At 45.9% G+C, this 25639-nt stretch overlaps 1 protein-coding gene across 6 annotated transcripts; it reads right to left on the reverse strand.

Annotated features, from left to right (window-relative positions):
- Nucleotides 1-3193: 3193 nt before the first annotated feature.
- Nucleotides 3194-23379, reverse strand: GOSR2 (golgi SNAP receptor complex member 2). 6 transcript variants are annotated; one of them, XM_082604285.1, is made up of 6 exons: nt 23276-23379; nt 14863-14923; nt 13124-13232; nt 11990-12122; nt 9385-9525; nt 3194-6248 (listed from the first exon to the last, which is right to left on the reverse strand). In XM_082604285.1, the coding sequence occupies exons 2-6, from the start codon at nt 14900-14902 to the stop codon at nt 6087-6089; spliced, it is 585 nt and encodes a 194-aa protein (XP_082460411.1). In that variant the 5' UTR covers nt 14903-14923; nt 23276-23379; the 3' UTR covers nt 3194-6086. The 6 variants fall into 6 exon arrangements, with proteins under 6 accessions (XP_082460411.1, XP_082460412.1, XP_082460408.1 ...); XM_082604286.1 differs by having other exon boundaries at nt 13124-13257; XM_082604282.1 differs by having other exon boundaries at nt 13124-13229; nt 14863-14927.
- Nucleotides 23380-25639: the final 2260 nt, after the last annotated feature.

The following is a 25639-nucleotide window of genomic DNA, read 5'->3' on the forward strand; positions in this document are numbered from 1 at the left end:
CTTCCTGGGTGCCCTGGAATCAGTCACAGCCTTTAGTGTCCACAGGGTGGCCAACCACCCTGGTTTACTCCAGCCTGAGGAGGTCACCAGCATTCAGGACTTTCAGCTTTGAAGCCAGAACGAATTAGTTGCCCCCTTGTCTCTCCCCAAACAGTGCTGGTTGGCACATTTTCCCTCCCGTGCCTCACCTGCTTTCACATTGACCATCGCTGCTGTTGAGGGCCTACAAGCACAAGGCCAGTGCCACCAGTGGCCTTGACCCTCCCGGCTTCCTCCTGGCCTAGCCACAGCAGCGCAGCTGGTCCATGACCTCCATTCTCAGAAGTCTGTCAGCTGCCTGGGCTGGGCTCCTCAAGTGCCCTCCTACAGGCCATGACCCAATACCTATGGAGCGCCTACTGTGTGCACAGGATGCACAAGAAAGGTCCCTGCAGTGAGGACACCTCAACAACTACCATTCCCCAGGGACTATATGGTGCTAGAGGTATGCTGGGGGTGGAAACAAAGATGCAGATGTACAAAAGGGCATGGCATGTTCCCAGAAGGCCAAGCAGTCCTGGGAGGATGGAGAACCGGGCAGGGGTGGTAGGGAGGGCCAGGCGGTGCACTGGAGGGGGCAGTGACAGGCTGGTGTGTCACACTAAGGGACTGTCCTCAGCAGACACAGAGGCATCAGTCAGTGAGGGGGTCCACAGGCCGGGAGGGATCTGGCCCCTTCCCAAACCACAAGGGAGAAGTAAGCTTCTACCCCGTCCCCGGCTGGCCTTGGACAGAACCCTCCTGTGCTAGGCCAGTCTCTCTCACCCTTGTCTACACATTACAAATGCCTGGGCAACCCTTAAAACTCCCCATATCCAGGCTGCAACCCAAGCCAATTAAATCAGAATGGATCAGGGTAAGACCCCCACACAGGTATCTTTAAAAGCTCTGGAGGGAATCCCGATGTGGAGCCAAGGTTGGGAGCCCTCTGCTAGAGGGACGTGGGGATGAGGGGGGCCTGCTCATTGAGGAGGTTTTATGGTGGGTGGGGGGGCTTACCAACTGCACCTGAGCGGGCCAAGGACCTGCAGAGTCCCCTCACCGCCATGCCACTTCCCTCCTCTCCCATGTGTCACATGACATGAAAGGACACAAAAAGGGGAGAAGGAACTGACACCACACCGGGGAACACTTTCCACCCTTGTTTGCAATATGCCCGTGTGCTGAGGGACACTGAAAGGGGAGGGGAGCCCTAGAAACTACAAGAACTAGGATTTCGGAAGGCATTTTGGGCCATACCCTGAGAGCTCCAGGGGGCAGCCCGAAGCCGTTACTCGGCAGGGAATTTCTGGATCTAAAAGGAAGCGAACTAAATCTGCAGGTATTTCCTCCTCTTCCAAGTACACCAGGCCTAAGGCAGAGCCAAGTTCTGGGCAGACCAGCCAGAAAGGGTTATGTCGCTCCCTAGTGGCAAGATCTGAGTACACCTCCCGTTCTCCACTCCAGAAGCTCCTCCTCAAATTCTCTCTCCCGCTTCAAATAAGGAAAATACTTCAGAGCAGAGAACCTGCCATGTAAGGTGCACCAAATGCGTTACAGCCCTTTACCCAATCCCAGAAAGCTGCCTTGGTCTCCTGCATCTCGTCCCGAGCACGGGTGCAGTGTTTATGAGCTTGGGCTATGAAGCCGGACAGAGGAGGGGCTGGTTCCTCCAGGACTCCCTGTGGGGCCTTGAGAAAAGTCACTAAAGCTCCGTCCCTTCATCTGCACAAAGGAAATGACACATAGCCTAACTCAGAGGGTTTGTGACGATTGGAGGGAAGACCCGGGAAACTAACCATGCCTGACTTCCAGTAAGGGCCACAGGCAAGCTAGCAGTAGTCAAGGTCTGGGCTCTCCTCTGAGCAAATATGACATCCTACCCTTCAACAGACAGTAACAGATCATGCTTCTCTCTTTGCTTTGGCTCCAGGCCTAATCAGGGATCCCCCAGAGTGTTTTTGTGGGGCTTCATGACTTGCATGTCTCTTTTTCTTGGCACTGACATTCTACTGACTTGTTCTTGGCTCTCACTTCTTTATATTTCACTGTCTTAGTTATTTCCTCTAAGTCTCCTCAAATCTTTCCTGGAATAAGATATAAACAAATTAAGACTTTATTTTGGACTTGATAAGTTTTGCTCTTCACTCATATATGCTTAGTTCGTATGTTTTCAAATGCTATAGTCTTTGATTAAAACAAAAGCCTCTGTCTACCGCTTCCCTGGTGGCGCAGTGGTTAAGAATCTGCCTGCCAATGCAGGGGACACGGGTTCGAGCCCTGGTCCGGGAAGATCCCACATGCTGCAGAGCAACTAAGCCCGCGCGCTACAACTACAAAGCCTGCGCTCTAGAGCCCGCGAGCAACAACTATAGAGCCCTCGTGCCGCAACTACTGAAGCCTGCGCGCCTAGAGTCCGTGCTCCACAACAAAGAGAAACCACCTCAACGAGAAGCCCGTGCACCACAACCAAGAGTAGTCCCTACTCGCTGCAACTGGAGAAAGCTCGCACACAGCAACGAAGACCCAACGCAGCCAGAAAAAAAAAAAAAGAAAAAAAGCCTCTGTCTAAAAGACACACATCAGGGCTTCCCTGGTGGCGCAGTGGTTAAGAATCTGCCTGCCAACACAGGCAACACGGGTTCGAGTCCTGGTCCGGGAAGATCCCACATGCTGCGGAGTAACTAAGCCCATGCGCCACAACTACTGAGCCTGCACTCTACAGCCTGCGAGCCACAACTACTGAGCCCACGAGCCACAACTACTGCAGCCCGCGCACCTAGAGCCCGTGCTCTGCAATGAGAAGCCTCCGCGACGAGAAGCCACCACAATGAGAAGCCCGCGCACCGCAACAAAGAGTAGCCCCCGCTCACCGCAACTAGAGAAAGCCCACGCACAGCAACAAAGACCCAACTCAGCCAAAAATAAAACACCTAAATAAATGTGGAAATAAATAAAAGACACACATCAGAATTACCTTAGAGACTTAAAAAGTATTCTAATGCAGAAGGTTTGGGGTAGGCCGGAGGAATCCATAATTTTTAAAAAGTTTCCCAGCTACTGCTGAGGCAGCCAACCCACCCCTGGTCTCGGAACAGTGTTTCAGAATCTCTGGCCTGAGTGGAAAAAAGGGTCATTAGTTATGACGATGAATGTCAAATTCCTTTACAAAATGTAATTTTCTAAATAAAATAAACAGCAACTTTATTCAACTGATGTGTTTCAAAAACAATAAGTGTAAAGACAAATGCAAATCAAACCCATTTAAATTCATCAGGGCAAAGGACAGGAAAAATCCCAGCAGCGAAGCTTTCTATAACATCAAGACTCTCCTACTTACTTGGTCGTGGAGTTCGGCTTTTCTTCAGGTGATCACACCTGGAGTACACATCCACGGAATGAAGATACTCCAAGTTCCTTGACAACCCACCTGTCTTAAACCGCAATAGGTACACCAAAATCCTGTACAAGGTCGCAGAGGCGGCTCCTGGAGATTCTTGCACCTGAGAATTCACCCCAACTCCACTAGAGGGTGCTCCTTCCCTGGCCTGGAGACCCTGCCCTATACTCTGGGGACTGTGGAGACAAAGTGTGCTGCTCAGAGCATCGAAAGCCAATGTGTGACAGGGAAGGGCAAGCACACGATGACACGAGGTGCCCCAGGGTCTCCAGACATACTGTGGCTGCTGTTCCTTAGCTCCGGGTGGTGAAGACCCACAAACTGCCCCCTCGATTTTTATTACAAAGTAGGGAGAATGGCTCTGAAGGTGCAGCACGAAGGAAGGCCTTACTTCTGGTTCGTCGAGGCCAACAATCACTAGAAAGGCAAGTGTGCAAACAGACTGGTGTACATTACAAATAGGTGTCACATCAGCCAACAGAGGGCAGGGGGTGGGGGGAGTTTCTGCCTCCCCAGAGTTCAAGTCCAAATGGCTTAGCTGCTCCTCTTCTTCCAAAGTGCACTGTCTGGCAGGATCCTCAGGTGCCCAGGCTCAGAGCCAAGTCTGTGCAGTTTAAAAACCCATTTCAGGGCTTCCCTGGTGGCGCGGTGGTTGAGAGTCCGCCTGCCGATGTAGGAGACACGGGTTCATGTCCCGGTCCGGGAAGATCCCACATGCCGCGGAGCGGCTGGGCCCGTGAGCCATGGCCACTGAGCCTGCGTGTCCGGAGCCTGTGCTCCGCAACGGGAGAGGCCACAACAGTGAGAGGCCCGCGTACCGCAAAAAAAAAAAAAACCCCAAAAAACCCCATTTCATGGACTGCTAAGAGACCTGTGCTGGGTCCCTGGGATGGCAGGGGAGCTGGGTATGATGGAAATTCCCAACTGGGCCTCCCCAAAGTCAGAGCTAGGTCTGAAGATGCTTCCACCCCTCTGTCCATCCACCAGGCCAATGTTTTCACTCTGGCAGGGCCCTCAATCCTTTTATGAAGGGATCAAAGATTCCCCTTTCCTTGGAAACCCAGGGCCCCCGTTTAGCCCAGACAAGTAAGAGCAATAGAGATCCTACCAGAAGTGTGAAATCAGTACCCAGGAAACTCATGTAAAAATCTGTGACAATTAAGAAACATTTCCCCAAAAGGGATCTATGCCACAGATGTGCCTACAAAGATCAATACTGCTACAGAAACAGGTTGGGGGGGGGGCGGTGGTAAAGAAGGGAGGTGGAAGAGAAAACACACAGAAAAGAGAAAGATGACAGAAGATAGTCCAAATGACAAGAAATAAAGACAGGAAGTAGGTAGGGCAAGACAATCAAAGGTGGGGTTAATACTGACCAGGTTTACAGTTCCTCTGGGAAACTGTGAGTGTTATTTATGTCTTGCCATACTGAGCCTAGGGCTGGTAGGGCCTGTGACAGATGAAAAAATAGGCTAACCACGTCTTTCTGGTACTTTCAGTGATCAGTCTCCTTGAACAGACTGGATTTACAATAAATTCCACAATACGCCGGGTACCGGTACAGCCTTAATCTAGGGTTGGTCCAAGAAGGAAAAAGGTCCTGGTGCCTGAAAACAGTCTTACAAGGACATACACACCAGAGACGTCTCTAGGGTGGCATGTGCCCACACTGGCTGGGCAGAATGGAGGCTTGGCTGACAGTTGCTAATATATTTCAAGGAAGGGAAGAGAGTCAATTATTCATTAGAGACACTAAAACTAGAGATGAGACTGTAAAAGACAAATCACTAACCTTTGCTCACAGCTACCTGATAAGGGGCAAACACCCACCAAAGCCTGGGCACGGGTGCCAGGCTGCAGTCTTAAAAGCCAACCATTAACTACTGGGAAAAAAATCGGTGACTAGGGTCTTTAGTTTCAAGACTGACCACTCCCGGGGAGTTAACAGTGGCCTTACTTTAGAAAGGAGAAACACCCAACAACTGTGATGGGGAAAATCTTGCTATCAGCAACAGCGCCTATGCCTCTGTTTCCTCTAGGTAGCTGCTTCCGGGGAAGGATGACAAGTATTAGCAGTCAGTCATTGGCATGTCATTATTTTTTGGAGGGGCGTGGGGGAAGGTGGCTAGTAGCAAGAGCATGTGAACCAACCTACTGTAGTGGGTGCAGGAAAAGAAGGCCTCTTTCCCCTCCTCTCTTTGCTTCTGCTCTAGACTATCTACTAGGAGCCAGAAAGGCCAGTGGATGGCAAAGCGTGGACAGTCCTGTCTGCAAGCTCACCGTGAAAGCCTTCCCGGGTGCACATCAGCTAGGAGGACAAAAACCACCAAGGCCATTCTCTTCCTCCCCTCTCCCTGGCCCTCCCTCACCCTGGCATCACTTCCTCCCCTAGTGAGAGTGAGAGTGAGCATGAGAGAGAACAGACGCTTCGTTCATTTCCTAAGCACCACATCTTGGTAGCACGAGTTTCCCCTCCAAGATGTCACAAAAAACAGAGATTTGAAACTCCCACCAGGTTACAGGTCACAATTACTTCTGAGTGGTCTTCACAGTTAAGATGGGCACACAGTTCAGAAGGCAGCCTCTCGGCCTCCCTCTCTTTGCACATTCACGCTCACACACACTCTCACGCCATGGGACCGTTGTTCAGCCACGGGGCCTGGCCGGCTCAGGTCAGGTACTGCACCACGAGGAACATGACCACACAGGTGAGAAGCATCCCACCGATCATGAAGTACTTGTCCTGGAAAGCTCGCTTCTCGATGAGCCGCATCACCGTGTTGGACAAGCCGAGCATATTGGCGATGTCGAGGATCTTCTTCTGGGTCCCCTGGGACAGACGAAAAGAGGAAGAAGAACAAAGATCAACTCCTTCTACCAAGGACGGGTGAATGTCATCATGAGGTGGGGCTTTACCAACAGACAGTCTCTTGGTCATGCCTAAAGCATACAAGCAGCAGCAGCCACCAGAAACAGATCACGCTCCTATGGCCAAATGACTTTTGGTCAAGATTGCAGAGCAAAGCAAGGGGGAAAGGAAAGTCTTCCACAAATGCGCTGGAACAAATGGCTGTATAATGAGTAGCACACGTACGTATCATATACACACACGTACATATATGTCTGTATATAATATATATGTATTTAAAAAGACCTTTGATTCATATTATACATAAAAATTAATTCATTCGTAGAATTAAACAAAAACGCTAAAACTATAATAAAGCTTCTAGAAGAAAACAGAAGAATGTCCCCAAACTGGAAACAATCCAGGTGTACATCAACCAGAGGATGGATTAACAATTTGTGTTCTGTGCACAATGGGATACTGCTGGGCAATAAAAAGGACCTGATTACACCATGTAACAATATGAATGAGCCTGGAAAACATTCCTGAGAGGAAGAAGTCACACACAAAATCGTTATGTGAATACATTTACATTAAGTTCAATAACAGTCAAAACTAATAAATGGTGAAATAAATTAGAACAGTGGTTGCCTGGGGCAGGGGGAGGGAGCAGGGGTAGACTGACTGGGAAAGGGCACAAGGGACCTTTCAGGGGTGGTGGAAACGGTCTCTGCCTTGACAGCAGTGTGAGCTACAAAGACGGATGTATGTATTTGTCAAAATTCAATGATCTGTACAAATAAGATCTGTATACCTCACCGTATGCACATTATACCTCCATAAAAAAGTTTTAAATTAGAATGTTTTATATTGAAAAAAAGGCAACATCAAAAAACTTCTCTCTGCTCCCTGGCTCTAAAACGCTTGCTCTCAGCCTGTGTACTCTGTAGAGTAGAAACCGTAGGGATTCTGCTGAGTACAACGTATGGGTCTGTGTCCACGTTTATAAGAGAGTTTGAAGTGGGCAAGATGGAACCACAGAAACACAACTGGCAGACACCAACCCAAGGACCTACAACTCTTTATATGAATGTCACCACCCGCCACGCAAAACAAAAGGGTATTTTATTCCTAAACCAAAAGCCCAAACCACCGAGGCCACCCTTCCTCTCTGCTTTCTAATTTTCATTTTTAAGCACATTCAATTTCGTATGAAGTAACAAATATAAATGAAAGCTGGGCAGACCGCAACTTAACTTACACACATCACCAACTGCAGCTGTATGACGGCATCTAACCTAATGTCCTGCAACCATTTTTTAAGTGAACACAGTAACGAGCAACTGAGAGAAGATGCAAGAGAGGTGAGAACAACACAAGGCATTACGGACAGGAGTTCAAGACCCACGTTCTGCCCAGATAATGATATACAAGCCTCACGGAGAGAGATCTCTCAGGTCAAACTTTATCTCTGCCAGAGACCAGAGACATGTTTTTCCCATAACAATGACAGTATAAACTAGACTGTCACTAAAGACTCCACTTAACTCTGAAAGAGCAGATTATTTCATCACTCTATGAAGTTCAAGTACCAAGCTTCGAAAATCACTTGAAAATTAACATAAATTTCAAAAATGTTCTTCATTTTCCACCCCAATTTTCCCCAAATCAAGGCCCGGTTCCTTCACGTTCCCTCCTATGTCCCTTTCAAATGGTTTGGGCAGAAACTTCCCTGACAGAAGTGGGGTAGGAGGCAGGTGGAGGGAACCAAGAGGCAAAAGACAGGTACAGTAGGCGTGCAGAGGAAACGGAATTAGAAACCTCTCATTCCAGCCCCTGACTGCCCACCAGGCTTCCCGGCGCTTCACCTCTGGGGGCAGTGTTGGGGCAGAAGTTGCTTGGACTCCTCAGTGACACCAGACTTCGGGAAGAAGCTGACATGTGCTTTAACAATAAGCTCTGACCCCCAGCGGGTCAACTTGAGTGTGACATGGTGAGTCTCGTCCTAAAAGGGTTTTACTGTTTTTCTGAGATATGGGAAGGAGGCCAGCAGTTTTCTAAAGAAAGGGAGGATTAACCATCATGTATCAGTTTAGATTACTGCAGGTGGCTGTTCTGAAAGGGGGGCACCCATGGAGCTGTCAGAGACCACGCTTCCAGACCATTTGAAGCGCTGCGGCCATCAGCAAGAGATAAGTGTCACTCGCGGCTCCCCTGACCTTCTCCTGGGTAAAGGTGGTAGGCGCTGCTCAGAAATGTACAGAAGTCCCGTGGAGCTGACAAGCTCAACACAGTCCAACAAAAACTAAGATAAAGCTCACGCTTCCGAGTGACTGCTTCTCACAGCTCAGTGGCTGGGAGGGCTTCGTCCACTGGGGACCACACCCTGATAACAGACACAGCCCACACCCCATTATCCATCAGGGTTGATACAGGAAAAGGGCTGAGGCTGAAACATCATGACTGACATCAGAGGCTGTGTAATGTTTCTGTAAACCACTCCCAGGGGTTTTGAGTCTCAGCCAATGGGGCAGGGCTTCTAGGAATACCTGTTGCTAAAGAGAGAGTGAAGAGTCACTGGGGATCACCAGCCTGTGCTCTAGAAGGCACCCGCTGCTAGTCAACCAAGGCAGCCCTAAGACCCCCTTCAGTTGCTGCAGTACAGAGGTCTCGGCTATAAGGCTGTCCACTGGTGGGCGCGGGGTGGGTGGGGGGCGCCACACAGGAAAACTGAGAGAGAGCGAGAGGCCAAGTACAGCTGCATCTTCCTTCTTGCGAGAGCGGATTCTGTAACAGAATTTCCCAGTCCATTACTGCTTCCTCTCATGGCAGCAGTCACTTTACATTAAGTTCAGGAAATGGAAAAAGACCTGGATACCAAGAGATGCCACATTATGGTTCACTGCAAACACAAGAAACACCTACTGGCAAAGGGAATCTGGCTCCTTTTGGACTCATAATAATTCAATTCCAACAGAAAGGAACCCAAACTCAAAGGCTCTCACTATCACAGTATCACAATTTAGGGGTATGCGATCAAAAGGTAAACGCAGGTCCCACACTTTTGGATAAAGCCAAAACAAAAGGCCTTCTCCCTGTCCCCCAAAAGGGCCCCCACCTTCAAGGTCAGTCTCTGGGCCCTCAGTCCCTCCAGAATACTGTGCCCGCCTCCAATGAGGTCATCCATGCCGTGGTGAATTTTCTGGAGGGAGGAGTTAAACTGCAGTGATTCATCCATTGGTATGGTGGTGTCAGAGTCCTGTGAAAGAAACGCAGGCACTTGATTACTTTGCTTGCTGGTCAGCTCCTGGGGTCCCACCACATCTGACGGCTCTGCCTCTTGGCCAAGGTCAAGCCGGAAAAACAGCCAGAGGGAATGGTGCGAGAATCAGAGGAACTTAACAGAGAAGAAAAAGCAAAGATCTGGGGTGGCCTCTGTTCACTCAGAGGAAGAGGAATTCTCAGACTTATCACTCTGCATGTGGGTTCCCCCGACCCAAGTCTTGTTCATCCCTGCCTCCATATCATTCCCCCAACTTAGGAAAAACTCTATTCTTTTAAGACCTTGCTGGGCTTCTCCTAAAGCCTTTCTCTGACTCCTTGCTAACGTAGCTTATTCCAAATGTTCCTTTACCTGGCTTTCCCTCAGTGCAGTGTTAAAGGTTTGCTTTTGTCCTCCAGCTATTTTATCTACAGCTTATCCCTCCAATTAGACAGACTAAGGAGAGAAGAGACTGTTTTCTATTTAAGGCCTAATGGTGTTCAGGATGGGTCTATCCACCTGAGCAGGGAAGAAAAGTCTATAAAGAAATGAAGGGAGAAAAAACTAATACTGATCAAGTGCTTTCCGCTTTGCATGCTCTTTACCCTAAGCTCACTTAATCCACACTCTACCCTTACGCAGGAGTTATGATATTATCCCTGTTTTAGATGAAGAGACGGAAACCCAGAGAGGTGGAATGACTTGTTCAAGAGTACGCAGAGCTGGTAAGACGTCCAGCGGAGCACGAATCCCAGTGCTGGGTGCAGAGCCTGCCCTCTTAACCATCCTGTAGGGAGAAAAGCAAGACCAATCCCAGGGCTCCACTTTTACACGGCAAGTGGGAAGGACGCAGAAGCAGGGCACGACCAGCCACAGCACTGTCTTCTCTCCCGCCTCCTGGCCATTGCAGACTCTTCTGCCAAGTAGTGCCACTTTTACCACTTTCCATCATCATGAAGAGGTTAAAGCACCTCTTCTTGGCTGCTCAAGTTCACAATCATTTTTCATTCAGGTATACGTCCCCCCACCCTGCTAACACGGGAATTTCTCAGAGGCAGGAGTCACGGTTTTTTAATTTAAACACGCTTTACTCTCGGTACCTTAAATAGCATTCTGCATAAGCTGATGCTCGGTGGGTCAAGACTCCAGTGTTTGAATCAATTAGAGACTTCTTTTCATTTCTTTGACAGATATTTATTGAATGCCTTTTATATACAAATCTTTCTTACCCTCCCATCTGAAAAGGTATAGCTGATGGGCTGTTAGCTCTCAGAAAAATGTATTATACCTCCCGATCGTAGAAAGACCAGGAAGAAGTTCGTTCGGCCAGTCAGTTTTTATTAAGGGCCCACTGTATGCACAGCATCACACTAGGCTGCTAAGAAACAAAATAATTCTGAGCCATCATCCATGGCCTAAAAAGGCTGGAATAACCAATGTCACAGCTAGCAAAAGCCCATACACCACCTTCTCATGTGTCGTACAGTTCTCTACTCTTTTGAAAGGCAGCTCTGCTTACCATTATACCACCAACACATGCTCATTGAACTTCTGAAGTGTTAATCACGGTTACCAGACTGCTTGCGCTAGAGAAACCAAACTACATAGGCACATTCTGAAGCACCTGGGGACATTATTCCAAGTGTGGACACAGCAAAGAGAGTTAAACATCTGCAAAGTGGGAGCTGATCTGAATTCTGATGATAGGCTTAGAAAGCTAAGATCTCTTTAGAAAATGAAACTCTCTGCAAAAACAAACAACTCTCCCCCCTCCACCACCAAGACCCATCTAATTTGGTGGAATACATTATGCAGGACACGGCAAAGGCCAGTATGTTCTACAGCCACGTGTGGGAAATGATCCTCTTGAGACCAAAGGACAGGGACAAAGGTGTTCTAAGAAATCAAACATGCAAACCAACAGGCCACTTTGAAACAGGCTCGAGTCAAGCAATCCCGCTAAAATGAAATATCTGTTAACAAATTCCTCCAAACTGCCGCTCAGACTAGGGGCAAAACATTTTAATGCATCTGACACTGGAAACACACACACACACAACCCCCCCACGATGGCAACTGCCTGAAGGCAGCTTTGAAACGCTGCCCTCACTGCAAATAGCCTAAGTTCTAATCATCTGTCTCGATCTGATCAGGAAAACATTTCCACCATGTGAACGTCCACCTCTCTGCATCGGGCCAGTCAAACCAGGTAATTTTCACCTCTGCTCGTTCCCTCAATTTAACTGCTTCCTCTTCAGGTTTTTGTGACAGAGAAAGAGATTCCCTGCTTAGGACTAGTCTCTGTGGCAACGCACAAAGTCTGCCGTCACTTCCGGTCGCTCTCCTCCTGTCCGATCAGTCTGCTTCAGACACCCGCTAAAAGACCGCCGCTCAGAGCCCTGAGCTGCAGCTCCCACAGGCTGTCGAGTTCCTGCAGATCCCACCCAGGAGCCTGGCTTACATTAGTGGTGAAGGTGCGGGACAGAAGCTCTTCTCGCTGTCTTTCCTGCTGCTCCCTTGCGTATCGCCGATGCTGGAAGTTTTGGAGAGCAGTCTGCAGGTGCTGGACATCATACTTTAACTGGTCGACACGACTAGAATTGACAGAGAGATTGAATTCCAGAGTCCAGAGCAGCATGATTGGAGGTAGCCAGGCTTTGTCTTCAGGAAAGAAGACATTTCCTTACTTCCCCCTACACCACTCCATGCCATCCACCCCCCACAAATAATCTGATTTTGATCAATGATGTTGAAAGTAAAGAAGGAGCTTGTGGTTAGAGCAGGGTGGTAGCACATGAGATTCCAGCAGCTTTACTTAAATATCTGCTGGTCTCTGATTTTGGATGCATGACAGGGAACAGGTGACAGGAAGCAGGTTTGATGACCTCTTCCTGACCTTCTAGGGGTTATATCGCTCTCCTGGAAGAAGCCCAAGGGCATCTTTGGAGTAAAGCATCAATGAAGTTTCATAAAACTTTTGGGAGCAGGGGCTGGGGTAGAGATGGTGAGGGTGATTTCATTTTAATTTCGTGGGGGTGTATCAAACATTAGATCAGTATTTCATTACAAATACACCGACTGGAGTAATTAAGAGCAAGATATTTCAACCCAAGAATGTAGCAGGAACCAAAGAGCAGAGTGAAACTCCCCGGTAGCATTAGGTTTCAAGTGGCCATGGGTCTGGTCAGAAAAACAGTACTGGGGGCAAAATTTCTAAATGACACCAACGAGAAAAGGAGACATGAGGCTTCTGAGCCATTAACCTGACAGGCTTTTTACTCCTTTTTTTTTAAATTGAAGTATAGTTGATATACAATATAATATAAGTTACAGTTATACAATATGGTGATTCGCAAGTTTTAAAGGTTATACTCCATTCACAGGTATCATAAAACATTGGCTCTGTTCCCCGTGTTGTACAACACAGGCTTTTTATTCCAAGGGGGTATCACTCAAACAGAACTGTGCTCTTTATGGGACTTTATCTTTTCATAGTCTCAGTTTTTCAATGTATAAATGGGATTTTCAGAATATGTGATGGCCTCCCCTGGGAGAAAGGCCTGCCATGATAGGCCTGGGGTGTCAGAGTACTCACAGTTTGGCGTTCTGTCTTTTGTTAGGAGGCTCCTTGCTGGACAAGATCTCCAGACGCTCTAGATGGCTGAATATCTGGTCTATGCTTGCTTGGATTTCGTTTTCTACTACTGCACAAAAGAGAAAAAAGAATAATTACTGGAAAAATAATAAACACAGTCATTTACCTTATCCCTTTCAATAAACAGTCAAAATGACCTCTTTTCCATTTCTAATCATATACCAATGAGATTGCTGGGAAGGCAAACAAAGTCAAAGAATAATTGCTGGAATAATAATAATAATAGTGAACTTAAATTGGAATAAATCAAACATATCTTTTTTCTATATCAAATGAACTCAAAAATATGTATTTCAAAAGGAGAAAAATGCATACACTAATGATGATGGAGAAAAAATTCAAATTATACTAAGTGACTGTAAACGTTGTTTCAAAAAAGAAATATATATATATATATATATATATATATAGCTGTTAATGCCATAACAATGCCAATTTTTTAAAAAGCTGAAGATACATCTGTAGAAATAAATTTCCTGCCTTTAGAAAATAAAATGAACATTTAAAGATTGTCCAAATAAATATTTTAAGCAAAATGTAGTATTTTCTGATACAAAGTGAGGCCTCTTTTCATCTGAGATTATTTTCAGATATGGGTTATAAATATCTCGTAGAAAGACTGCCAAGTGAACTCCCCACAGAACATAATGAGGTTAAAAAAAAAAAAAAAGGCGCAAAGGGAAAGATTTAGTATGTGAAACAGAGAGAAGAGTTCCCTTAAGAATGGGCAGACTGATGTTGGGAGTCCCCAGAATAGACCGAATATCAACAGGAAAGAATCCACAGAGGTAACGATACGATAAACACAGTCATTTACCTTATCCCTTTCGATAAACAGTCAAAATGACCACTTTTCCATTTCTAATCATATACCGATGAGATTGCTGGGAAGGCAAAGTCAACAGACAGAAGCAGCTAAACTGTGCGCAGAAAAAGGCATCCAGATTGCCTCTTGCCCGAAACAACAGTAGAGAAAGAAATGTCACCTTCCTAGGGTAGCCCACAGCTAACAAGCACGGCTCAGAACAAGGTGGGGCACAGGACCAAGAGACGAGGTGCTTTTGGAGCTGCAGAAAGCAGACGTGAGAAAACAGGAGAAATGGGCACGGCGCCAGCCGAGGAGTGAGAGGAGGGGACCGCATCTGCAGTGGGTGGGGGGTCAGCAATGCCTGTGTGACTGACTCAGAAAAATGACCTTTTCTTACAACAGAGAAGAAACGAAAACACAGAAAGCAGCACTCTTTTAAAAGGAAATCACGGTGTGGGAACTAAACCAATTAATACTGCTCATCGTTTCTCAATAATCCGCCTAAAAAGCCACAGTTCTCAGCTCAGAAGAAATGGCCAATTCCAGTTAAACATCTCTGAATTTTTATGGACCACATTCCTCTACGGACTAGGTAATGAGATTAAGACAGATGGAGGAAAGGACTTCCATTCCCATAGGGCCATGTCAGGTTGAGTGGAGGGGTAATGGGGGATAAGACTTGTGGGATTCCAAAGGGCACAATCAGGGAAATCAGTGACTTTGCCATAGGGTTTTTCTGTCCACCCTAACAACAGAACTCATTCCACACTGAATCATTAAGCCCCTGAGGCAGAAACGCAGTCAGGAAACCCAGCCCATTAGCACCGTGTCATCAGAGAAAGGACTCTGGTCTCCATAGTTAATTACTCACAGTGCAGAGACTGCTTGTCGGCTGTCTCCAGGCGTCCCATGTGAGACTGGATCTCGTGGACCTGCCTATCAAAGGAAGAGGGAGGAAATGAGTGAGACAGGAGTAATCAACAGCGCTTCGGTCAGGAAAGACAATTTTTCTAATGCCAACATTTAACTGATTTAAATTGACAGTATCGCTGAACTGTAAAATTTGTATGTGGCACTTCAGGTCACATGTTTTGGCACGGTTTCTAATATTTTAATATTAATAATAATACTGACAGGCAGCATTTAGTGAGTGCTTACCGCATCTGAGACGTTCTGCAAAGTCAATAACCCTATGAGGAAAGTACTATTATCATCCTCATTTTGTAAATAAGACAACTGAAGCCCAGAAAGGTTATGTAACTTGTTCAAGGTCACACACCAAGTGATAAACCTCGATCTGGACCCAGCCAATCCCACTCTCTGTTCTTTGACCCAATGTGCTGGGCACTGGTCTGTACTAGGGAGAGTCAAAGGGCAAGAGAGATATAATCCTTGTCCTTGAGAAACACTGTAATTAGGAAGGACAGGCCAGATAGACATGTAAAGTCCCAAGAAGATTTAAGAGAACACTAACACACAGACGTGTAAACAAAAGAGAGCTGAGGAGCTGCGCGCAGCAGTGCTAAGCAAAGGCAGTGAACGGAAGAGTGAGCTGGGGAAAGCTCTGTGGGTGAAGGGCGTTCTCAACATCATTTTGAAGAAGACAGACACGACTTGGTGAAGGAAGATGTGGAGAAAATGACGTGCAAAAAGGCCTGCAAGGCACGTCACGTGGGTTACCAGCAGGCTGGCCTGCCTGAGGGTTGGGGTCAGAGGGGAGAAGGGGATGAGGTGATTAGCTGGAGGAAACCATCAGAGGAAGGCCCTGAAAGATACGGATCTCCTGTTTGGTCAACATCTTTCCCTGGCAATACGAGGCGACTGTCATCTCATTTGGAAACGCCAACACTGCACCCAGAACCTCTGGCATGGTCCCGGACATCAGGCCCCAGAGCATCTTTTGGAGGCTCCCCGGGGACTGGGCAAGGTCACCTACCCGCTGAGCCCTTCCAAGATGTCCTCTGTGATCAGTCCTGGGGATACTGTTTATCCTACCCCAAAAACCGTCTCCTGGTGCTTCTGGTCTCCCCACGTGAGAGCCACATGAGAGGGGCCTGTGAGCTCTTCCATCATCACCAACCCTTGAGGGAAAGGTCAGAAACCATCCTCCACCATGACCACCACAAACTGTGACCCCAAATTTACCAATGCGAGCCAGGAGCCCAAATTTCATTTGAACTTGCCTCTAGTCTTTTCCAGGGTGTCCCTGTGGCCTCTAAACGTGACCCATGGCCCCAGAAGCAAGAGCAGCTCTCTAACGACTCTCAGAGCCCTCCTGGGCAAGACCCATGGTCCTGAGAGGCACCAGGAAATCACTCCTAGAACCTGCTACTTCAGGAAGGCAAGTCTGGATGCTTCAGTATGCAGGCACGTGGAGATATGGAGGAAGAAACCAACATCTGGATCAGGGCAACTGTGAAAACAGCCAAAGAGGACTGGATGGCAATGCTGAGATGGAAAAGAGAACTAGGACTTCCCTGAAGGCCTGGATGTGGGCAGTGAGGTAAATTTCTAATGGCAGTGGGAAAAGAATGGACTACAATAAGGGCTGATGGCTCAGCTCGTTATCCATCTGGAAAAAAGACACCTCATGTAATAGTACACAAAGATAAACTCAAGACGGTTTAAACCCTAAATGTAAAAAGTGAGGCTTTAGAACCTTCCGGAGAAGATATAGGCGTGCATATTATGACTTCAGGTTAAAGAAGGATTTCTTAAACAAGACAAAAACCAAAACTACCCCCAAAACCCCACAAACCACGAAAGAAAAGACTGATAGATATGGCTACATTAAAACAAAAACCTTTTTACACCAAAGGCACAATTTACAAAAAAAATAAGACAGGCAGAGACTGGAAGATACCTGCAGCAGATAACAAGGGAATAGTATTCAGAATGTATAAGGAACTGCTACAACTCAATAGGAAAAGTCAAACAAAGCAATTTTTAAAATGGGCAAAGGGCAACTGACAGAAAAGGAAACCCAAATGGCCAATAAATATATGAAGAGACACTCTTCTAGTAATCAGGAAAATGCAAATTAAAAACAGTGACATCATGGTGGTGCAGTGGTTAAGAATCCACCTGTCAATGCGGAGGACACAGGTTCGAGCCCTGGTCCAGGAAGATCCCACATGCCACAGAGCAACTAAGCCCACGTGCCACAACTACTGAAGCCCGCGCTCTGCAACAAGAGAAGCCACTGCAATGAGAAACCCGTGCATCGCAACGAAGAGTAGCTCTCGCGCAACTAGAGAAAAGCCCGCACGCAGCAACAAGACGCAACGCCATCAAAAATAAACAAAATAAATAAAGTTATTTAAAAAAATAATAAACAATGACATCATATTTCTCCCATTAGACTGACAAATATTTTAAACTTTAAGGATGAGGGACTCATAGCAGGCAAAACCATGGTCCCCAAGGGATTCTGGGAAGACTTCCAGGTTCCACCAAAGGACTGCCTTTGGCTCTGTGTTTTGCTCAGTGTTTTTTAAAAATCAACGTTTGAGAGCTTCCCTGGTGGTGCAGTGGTTGAGAGTCTGCCTGCCAATGCAGGGGACACGGGTTCGGGCCCTGGTCTGGGAGGATCCCACATGCCGCAGAGCAGCTGGGCCTGTGAGCCATGGCCGCTGAGCCTGCGCGTCCGGAGCCTGTGCTCCGCAACAAGAGAGGCCATGACAGTGAGAGGCCAGCGCACCACGATGAAGAGTGGCCCCCGCTCGCCGCAACTAGAGAAAACCCTCGTACAGAAACAAAGACAACACAGCCAAAAATAAATAAATTAATTAATTTTTTAAAAAATCAACGTTTGATTATGAAATTTGCACATGATTCTGTGCTCTAGTGAGTGCTTAGGATATTGTACCACAAAACAAATATTAACATTTTTCATTTAGGCTTAAGTAGTAAGATGAATTTGTCAGGGATAAAACACATTTTGTGTAAAACAGAAAGCTAGTGGGAAGCAGCCACATAGCACAGGGAGATCAGCTCGGTGCTCTGTGACCACCTAGAGGGGTGGGGTAGGGAGGGTGGGAGGGAGACGCAAGAGGGAGGAGATATGGGGATATATATATATATATATGTATAGCTGATTTACCTTGGCAGAAACTAACACATCACTGTAAAGCAATTATACTCCAATAAAGATGTTAAAGAAAAAAAACCACACATTTTGACTTGAGGTTAAAAAAAAAAGTCAAATGCACAATATAGAATGGCATTCAATTTTGGGAGCCATCTGCTAAAGGAACCCTACCAATTAAAGGTTTCTCCCAATGGAAGGTGAACAGGACAGCTGGAAAAGAGTTTAGAAGTCAAGTTATGGAGAGGAATGGTCAAAAGAGCTAGTGGTAATGATCCTCTGAGAAAAGAAAAGAAAAAACTAAACTAAAATGGGGCAGCTGGGGCTCTTCAAGTATCTGGAGATGACATACAGAAAGAGGAGTGGGCTTGTTTTCTGTGGCTGCTCCTTAAGGGAGACCCAGAACCAAAAGGTACAAATTTCAAGATGACAGATTTCAGCTCAACCCCGGGAAAAATGAGAACAATTACAAACTCTCTCTTCAAGAAGAGGGGGGAAAAAAAAGAGCTCCGGCATGTTTAAACACAGAGTACGTGAACTACCTTGAGTTTTATAAAGGGTCCTCCCGACCAAAGTGAGTTGGAATGGAAGACCTTGCCAGTTGCTTTCAATTCTGAAATTCTATGATGACAGCAGGAGAGATGATGCCCATACCCACAAAACCCTATAACCACTCTTCAGCTGGCTTTTACTGTGTTCTAAGCTACAGTGGATAAACTTTAAATTGCAAGGAAACGTTACTGACTTTTTCCATCCAATCTCTATTTGCTTTGAATGAACTGAAAAAGTTAGAGCCAATAAAGCGATACAATCTCTACATGTCATGCCCGACAGGAAATAAATGCAAAACAACAAAGCAAGCATGAATGGCATGGTGGGAACTGCCATGCCGAGTGGCAGATCTGTTTTATACTGAACTGAGAATTCGGACACACATTTGAAGCCAATACGGAAAAGCTGCTACACAAGCGTGACTTGGGAATGTGGACACTAGAAATCACAAGTCCTAGCCCTGCCTAGCATGGGGTCCATGGTGGGCTTGGGTGAAAACATAACCAAGCAGAGACCTAGTAGCAAATAAGCAAGGGTCACTGTTGCTGATTTAAAAAAAAAAAAAAAAAAAGTCTGTAGAAGATCTAGGAAGAATTTTAAGACAGAATTGTTTTTTAAAAGTCCAAGGAACTACCCCACCCCCATCATATACACCCACTTTGCACCCATGCTGCCTCTGACCAACTTGAGCAGGAAACAGGGTTTTGGAGTTAAAAGATCTGAGTTGAAGTTCTAGTGCCACTGTGCAGTAGCTGAGGGACACTAAACAAGTCATTTAATTCCTTGGTGCCTCAGTGTTCTCAACTGTAAAACGGGGTGCTGATAATCATAATTATTTAAAGCGTAGATCCAAATGCAATATGAAACTGCTGTGTAACCCATACAGCACCATACAGAAGTTTGTTGTTTTTACTCAGCTTTGCTTAAAAGTAGTGGGAACCATCTGGGCATTTTCACTCACCCACTTTGCCTCTACTATATTTAGCCTCTCATCAGAAGGGAAAATCAAAAAAAGGAAAAGCTGGTTTTGAGATAAGGTAGCAGTCTTTAAACCCAGCTGTTCATCAAAATCACCTGGAGAGCTTGTTAAAAATAGAGCTTCTTGTGCTCCAAACCTATTGAATCAGAATCTCTAGTGATAATAAGGTCCAGGGCACTGAATGATCCTGGACAAATATGGGCACCTTTCCAAGCACTGGGATCTCAAAAATAGAAGCCTGGCTATTAGCTCCTCTATAAAGTTCATCCTAACACAGTATTATTTAAGTGCAAAATGTTTAACCGGTTTTACATCTTTTCTTCTTTTCATTCATTGTTCAGGTAGTTCAGGTGTTTTCAAGATACACACTTTAAAATGTTGATCTAATTTCAATGTACTTTCAGGGACGTGGCAAGAGATAACTACAAATTGGGTTCAAAGTTCCAGTAAAATTAATACGTTCAGTTACTGTTGTGTCAATTCAGCTGCAATCATTAATTTCTGCAACTGCAAAAGTTAACTGCTGATGCACACAGGATTCTGTGTGTTTCCTTTTAAGGACACTCAATCACCCGTATTATGGAGCTGAAAGGAGCCTTACAGTTTTATCAGCCCAAAACCTTCACTTCACAGATGAGGAAAACAAGGTGAAGAGGTCTAGAACCAGAATCCCCAGTCCTGGTTCAGTCCTTGAGGGGAAAGGAGGCAGATCAGAATATACTGCAGCGTGAAACAAGGTAAACTCCCTAAGGGCAGGGCTGTACAGTTAGCACTGGGAATGGTGCCTGACACAAAGCAGGTGCTAAATAAATATTTGCTGAATGAATGAACGACTGCATAGTAGAAGGCCTAGCAGTGGCTGGCCAGATCTTGCCCCTTTCTGTTTTTGTAATAAAGTTTTATTGGAATACAGTCACATCCATTTGTTTACATATTGTCTTACAGCTGCTTGCCCACTATAATAGCAGAGTTGAACAGCTGCTACAGAGACCGTACGGCCTGTAAGGCCTGAAATATTTACTATCTGGCTCTTGACCAAAAAAGTTGGCAAGCTCTGCTATAGACTCTAAGGGTCTCCAGAGTTTGAGGGTAAATCACTGGAGGCCTGCAGAGGTAAGTAGTTTATCTACACTCCACAAATCTTGTTTGGGACACCATTGAGTATTGCTCCTCTAAGTTTATATAGAATTGAGCTTCCCAGTTTACTATGTGATCAGCTACCTGCTGCAATGATAACAGGTAGTCTGAGACTCTGTGAACAAAATTATTCTTAAAAATAAACTGGGTCGCGGCCTCCTTAGCAACATCCTTTAACCAAATTAAATTAAATTAAATTAAATTAAATTACTCAGTCCATTGAGCCTTATTATTGTAAAAGATCTGCCCTTTCTTAGTAACATGAGCATAATTTCCTGTTTCATTCCTTTTCCAACTGACTCACAGATCTAGTTTTTAAAGTTCCTTCCTATAATTATTATATGAGAATAGGGCTCCCCAGTGTAAGACCAATTCTGTCATTTCCATACTATTACAAAGTAGGCTCTACATTTTCACCCACCCAAACCAAACACTTAATAAAGTAAAAAGAAAGAAAAGTAGAAAATGAAACAGTAACTTAATGAAACATAAATGAAAATGAAACATAAACTTAGAAAATGAAACAATAACGGGATCATCTTCCTCTTATTCTAATGCTCCAAAGGATTGCTTTTGTTGTGAATTCATTAGAGAGGTGGGTCCCCATTTTCTTTCTTTCCCAGGCCCTGGAGGTGTGATTTTAAGTGTTTTCTTCAGCACAAAACTACAGCATAAATTGAAAGTTGTTAGAATAGGATAGGTATAGGCATACACTCCAAAAAATTGAAAACAGAGACTCAAACAGATATTTGTACACCAATGTTCTCAGCAGTATTATTCACAACAGCCAGAAGGTGGAAACAACCCAAGTGTCCACCAATAGATGAATGGATAACGAAACGTGGTGTGTGTGTGTGCGTGTGTGTGTATCCACAAAAGAACAGTATTCAGCCATAAAAAGGAACGATGTTCTGATACACGCTACGACATACATGAACCTTGGAAACATGCTAAGTGAAATAAGCCAAATATTATATTATTCGACTTATATGAGATATATAGAATCGGCAAATTCAGAAACAGAAAGGAGAACAGGTTACCAGGGACTTGGGGAAGAATGGGGAGGTACTGCTTAATGGGTACATGAGTTTCTGATTGGGATAATGAAAAAGTTCTTGAAATGGATAATGTTGATGGTTACACGACACTGTGAATGTACTTGATGTCACTTAACTGTACACTTAGAAATGATTATCGGGACTTCCCTGGTGGCGCAGTGGTTAAGAATCCACCTGCCAATGCAAGGGACACGGGTTTGAGCCTTGGTTGGGGAAGATCCCACATGCTGCGGAGCAACTAAGCCCATGTGCCACAACTACTGAGCCTGTGCTCTAAAGCCCCCGAGCCACAACTACTGAGCCCATGTGCCACAACTACTGAAGCCCGCACGCCTAAAGCCCGAGCTCCGCAACAAAAAGAAGCCACCGCAAGGAGAAGCCCGCACACCACAACGAAGAGTAGCCCCCACTCACCACAACTAGAGAAAGCCCGTGTGCAGCAACGAGGACCCAATGCAGCCATACATACATAAATAAATAAATAAAATATAAAAAAAGAAATGATTATAATTTTAAATGGCAAACTAAATGATACTGGTAACAATTAAAAATTAAATGGTTAACTTTAAAATGGTAAATTTTTATGTTATGCATGTTTGACCACAATAAAAGATAAATCATCCCCCCAAACACGATAGGTATGATCTTATTTCCATATTCAGTTACACATTTCAGCAAGTTCCAAAAATGCAGGACAATATGAATAAAGGACACTACCAAGGAATTTAAGTTATGAGAAGCTAAACCAAAATTCAATTTCCTTAAAGGTAACCTGTAACCAGATATGAATAACAAGTACCGTAATAATACTGAATGCTATCTGAGCAATTTCTTTGTATCATAAAAATACGGTCTTTAGTATAAACCAAAATCAGAATAAAAGAAAAAAAATCACAGTATAGAACTAACAAGTTTTGAGTCAATAAAGAGTAGGGACTAACATCATTTAGGAGCTGTGCGCTATTAATTAAACGTTTTCTGACGACCTTATCCCAGTGATGGGTCCTTCTAAATTACTTAAGGAGATCCTGTTGGTACTGCTCATTTACCTTCCACCTCACTGTGCCACACGTTAGACCTTTTTCGTGCACGTCCTGACTCTCCAACTAACCAGTAAACTCCTCTGTGCCGGGGCCCTGAGTCCGCACCAGCTCTACCAAATCGGACCATAGAGTTGGCCGGTGCTGGACAAAGTGCGACCTTCCCTTCACCTAGTCTACCCAGCGGGTAGTCATGGCCTCCAAGATCCCCGGAGGCATTCGGCCCAATGTCCTCGGGCACCAGGTCGGACCCTCCGGCCGCCGCTACCTGGGCATCCCGCCAAAGACTGAGCACTTCCGAGCTGCTCCCCCCTGCAGCGCCCGGGCGGAAGGACTAGGCCTCCATACCGGCGGACGCCCGAGGCCCCAGCCCGGGGGCAGGCCTCATCCAGCCTGGCTTTGCCCCAGCCCGTGCCCGACTCGTCCCTCACTTGTGCGTTTGCTGGTACAGCGCTTCCATGCTGCCGGCCCCGCCGGGTCCCGCGCTGGCTTCCACAGAACACGTCCTCACAGCTCCCCTTCCGGCTTTCCGGCTTCCGGCTTCCGGCTTCCGGTCTCAGGACCCTCCCTTCCCTGCCGGCTAGGGCTGCCCCAACGCGCGCCCTACTGGTGGTGACTGCGAGAAAGGAGAAAGGAAACTAGTAAAGGGGCCTGGAGAAGAAGGCTAAGTGTAGTCAGAGGTTCTGCCTCAGATGGGGGACGAGGAAGCATAGGTTTGGGCCGGAGGCTGTCTCCAGCATTGAGTCAGGCATTGGTAAGGGCAGTCGCAAGGTACCGTCGTGGGGTCCTCAGAGCAAGTTTGGAGACCAGAGGATAGCAGTTCGTCTTTGCAGGAGGAAGTCTGGGAGGATTCCCGCTTGGTTTCGTTTCGAACTGTTTGTTGTGGGTCTGAAGATTTCACTCTTCGCTGGAGTCTCTGGTGCAAGCATCTCCTGTCTTGTCCACCACCCCATTTATCCATCTAATAAACCCAGAGTGAATGAGTGGTTACCATGTATCACATGTGCTGTGGAGGAAACCGGTTCTTCTTGCCCTCAAAGAAGTCTTGGTATTGGAAAGGAAATAAGATGTGTGTACAAATAAACATCTACAAGGTAGAAAGTCTGAAGAGGTTGAGCGAGCTGGAGTCGGCTCCGGTGAGAGATTCAGGAAAGACAATGTAGGAGGTGGCATTTGAGTTAGGACTTGAAGGATTTGGACACTTGCCTCTCCACGTAGACCTAATCCGTTTCCATCCTCCCAGGCTTATCTACCGTTCCTCCCAAGGGAGGAGATGTTCCTCTTCCTTTGACAAGTTGATGCTTCTATTTTCCTGTATCCTGGATCCCACCCAGTTTTGTGCCCCAAGGGACTGTCCACCCATGTACCTTCTTTCCCTAACATTATTTTCACACTTATTCTAATATTTATTAATGAGTACCTACTATTACCAGGCACAGATACTGGGTGGTGGGGGGGAAGGAATACAAGTAAGACACAGCCCTAGAGAAACAGACTAGAATGATCCCAGCCACTTAAGGAGGACTTAGAAAAAATTTAAAATAGCACTCCAAAGCGTGGGACACCCTGAGGCCCGGGACCTGGGCCAGGGACTTGGCTTGCCTAGGTCTTAGGACAATCCTGCATGGTAGAATAAAGATGGTTTCGTATTCTTTGCTACTGTTCTGATTAAAAGGTGGAGCCTAATTCCATTCTTTTTTAATCTGAGCTGGTCTTAGTGACTTGCTTGAGCAACCGAATGTAGCAAAAGTGAAATTCTAGGATTTCCAAGGCCAAGTCATAAGAAGCCTTGCAGCTTCTACTCAGCCCTCTAAAGGAGCACTCACTCTGGTGATCCTGAGTCACCTTGGAAGAAGTTTGTCTACCTTGAAGCCATCATGCTGGAAAGGCCATGTCTATATGTGTTCTAGTCAACATGCCTAGCTGAGTCCACTCTTCCAGCCAAGGCACCAGACTTGTAAGTGAAACCATCTTGTACCCTCAGTACTAGTCTATCCGTCAGCTGACTCCCACCAAGTGACCTCTGTAGACTCCACATGGAACAAAAGAATTGCCCAACTGAGCCTGTGCCTGAATTCCTGTCCAGGAAATCAAGAGATACAGTAAAGTGGGTGATATTTTAAGCCACTAAATTTTGGGGTAGTTCATTTTGCAGCAGTAGATACCCGACCTCAAAAAGCTCATCAGCTAGTTAGAGAGACAGGGTACAGGGATTATGAAAAGGTAACAGTGCAAGACAATATACGAATGTGTAATGAGTAGTAAAGACAATTAGTTTCTGTCATAACGTAGGGAAGGAAGAGATCCCTTTCCATTTGGTGATGAAGGAAGGCTTTCCAGAAGAGATGAGATTTCAGCTAAACCTTGAAGTACAAGAAGGATTAAGATATATGGAGATGCAGGCACAGGGAGTTCTTGGCAAGCAGAGAGAGAAATTTTCAGAAGCTGTAGGTAGTCCCAGGCAGTCTGTGTGGTTCCTCTTGGCTAGAGCAGAGGGTTTCTGCAGTAGAGGAATATACACAAACAGGAAAGATGCTTTGCCTCCACCTTGTGGAACATCTGGAGGGCTTTGAGCCTTAGATAATGGAATCAAGTTTCCACTGATTTCAGGAAAATCAATATGATGACTTTATGCCCTCTCCTTTTATCTGAACTTTAAGAGGTGCCCCAAAGTTCTACTGTTCCAGGATTTGGTAAACTAATCCATATTCCGCCTGTTTCTTCCCTTTGTGGTATGATAAACTTCAATACTTTGAAGAGTATTTTTTAAATTTATTTATTTTTATTTTTGCCTG

Source organism: Mesoplodon mirus, assembly GCF_964341445.2.
Source record: "Mesoplodon mirus genome assembly, chromosome: 18".
NCBI lineage: Eukaryota > Metazoa > Chordata > Mammalia > Artiodactyla > Ziphiidae > Mesoplodon > Mesoplodon mirus.

Coding starts and splice junctions, on each gene's coding strand:
- GOSR2 (XM_082604286.1), bottom strand. CDS start 23,304: ATGGAAGCGCTGTACCAGCAAACGCACAA. Junction 13,258..14,862: donor CGACAAGCAGTCTCTGCACT/GTGAGTAATTAA, acceptor TTTTTCCAGTAA/TTATTCTTTTTTCTCTTTTG. Junction 6,249..9,384: donor CCCAGAGACTGACCTTGAAG/GTGGGGGCCCTT, acceptor CGTCTGTCCCAG/GGGACCCAGAAGAAGATCCT.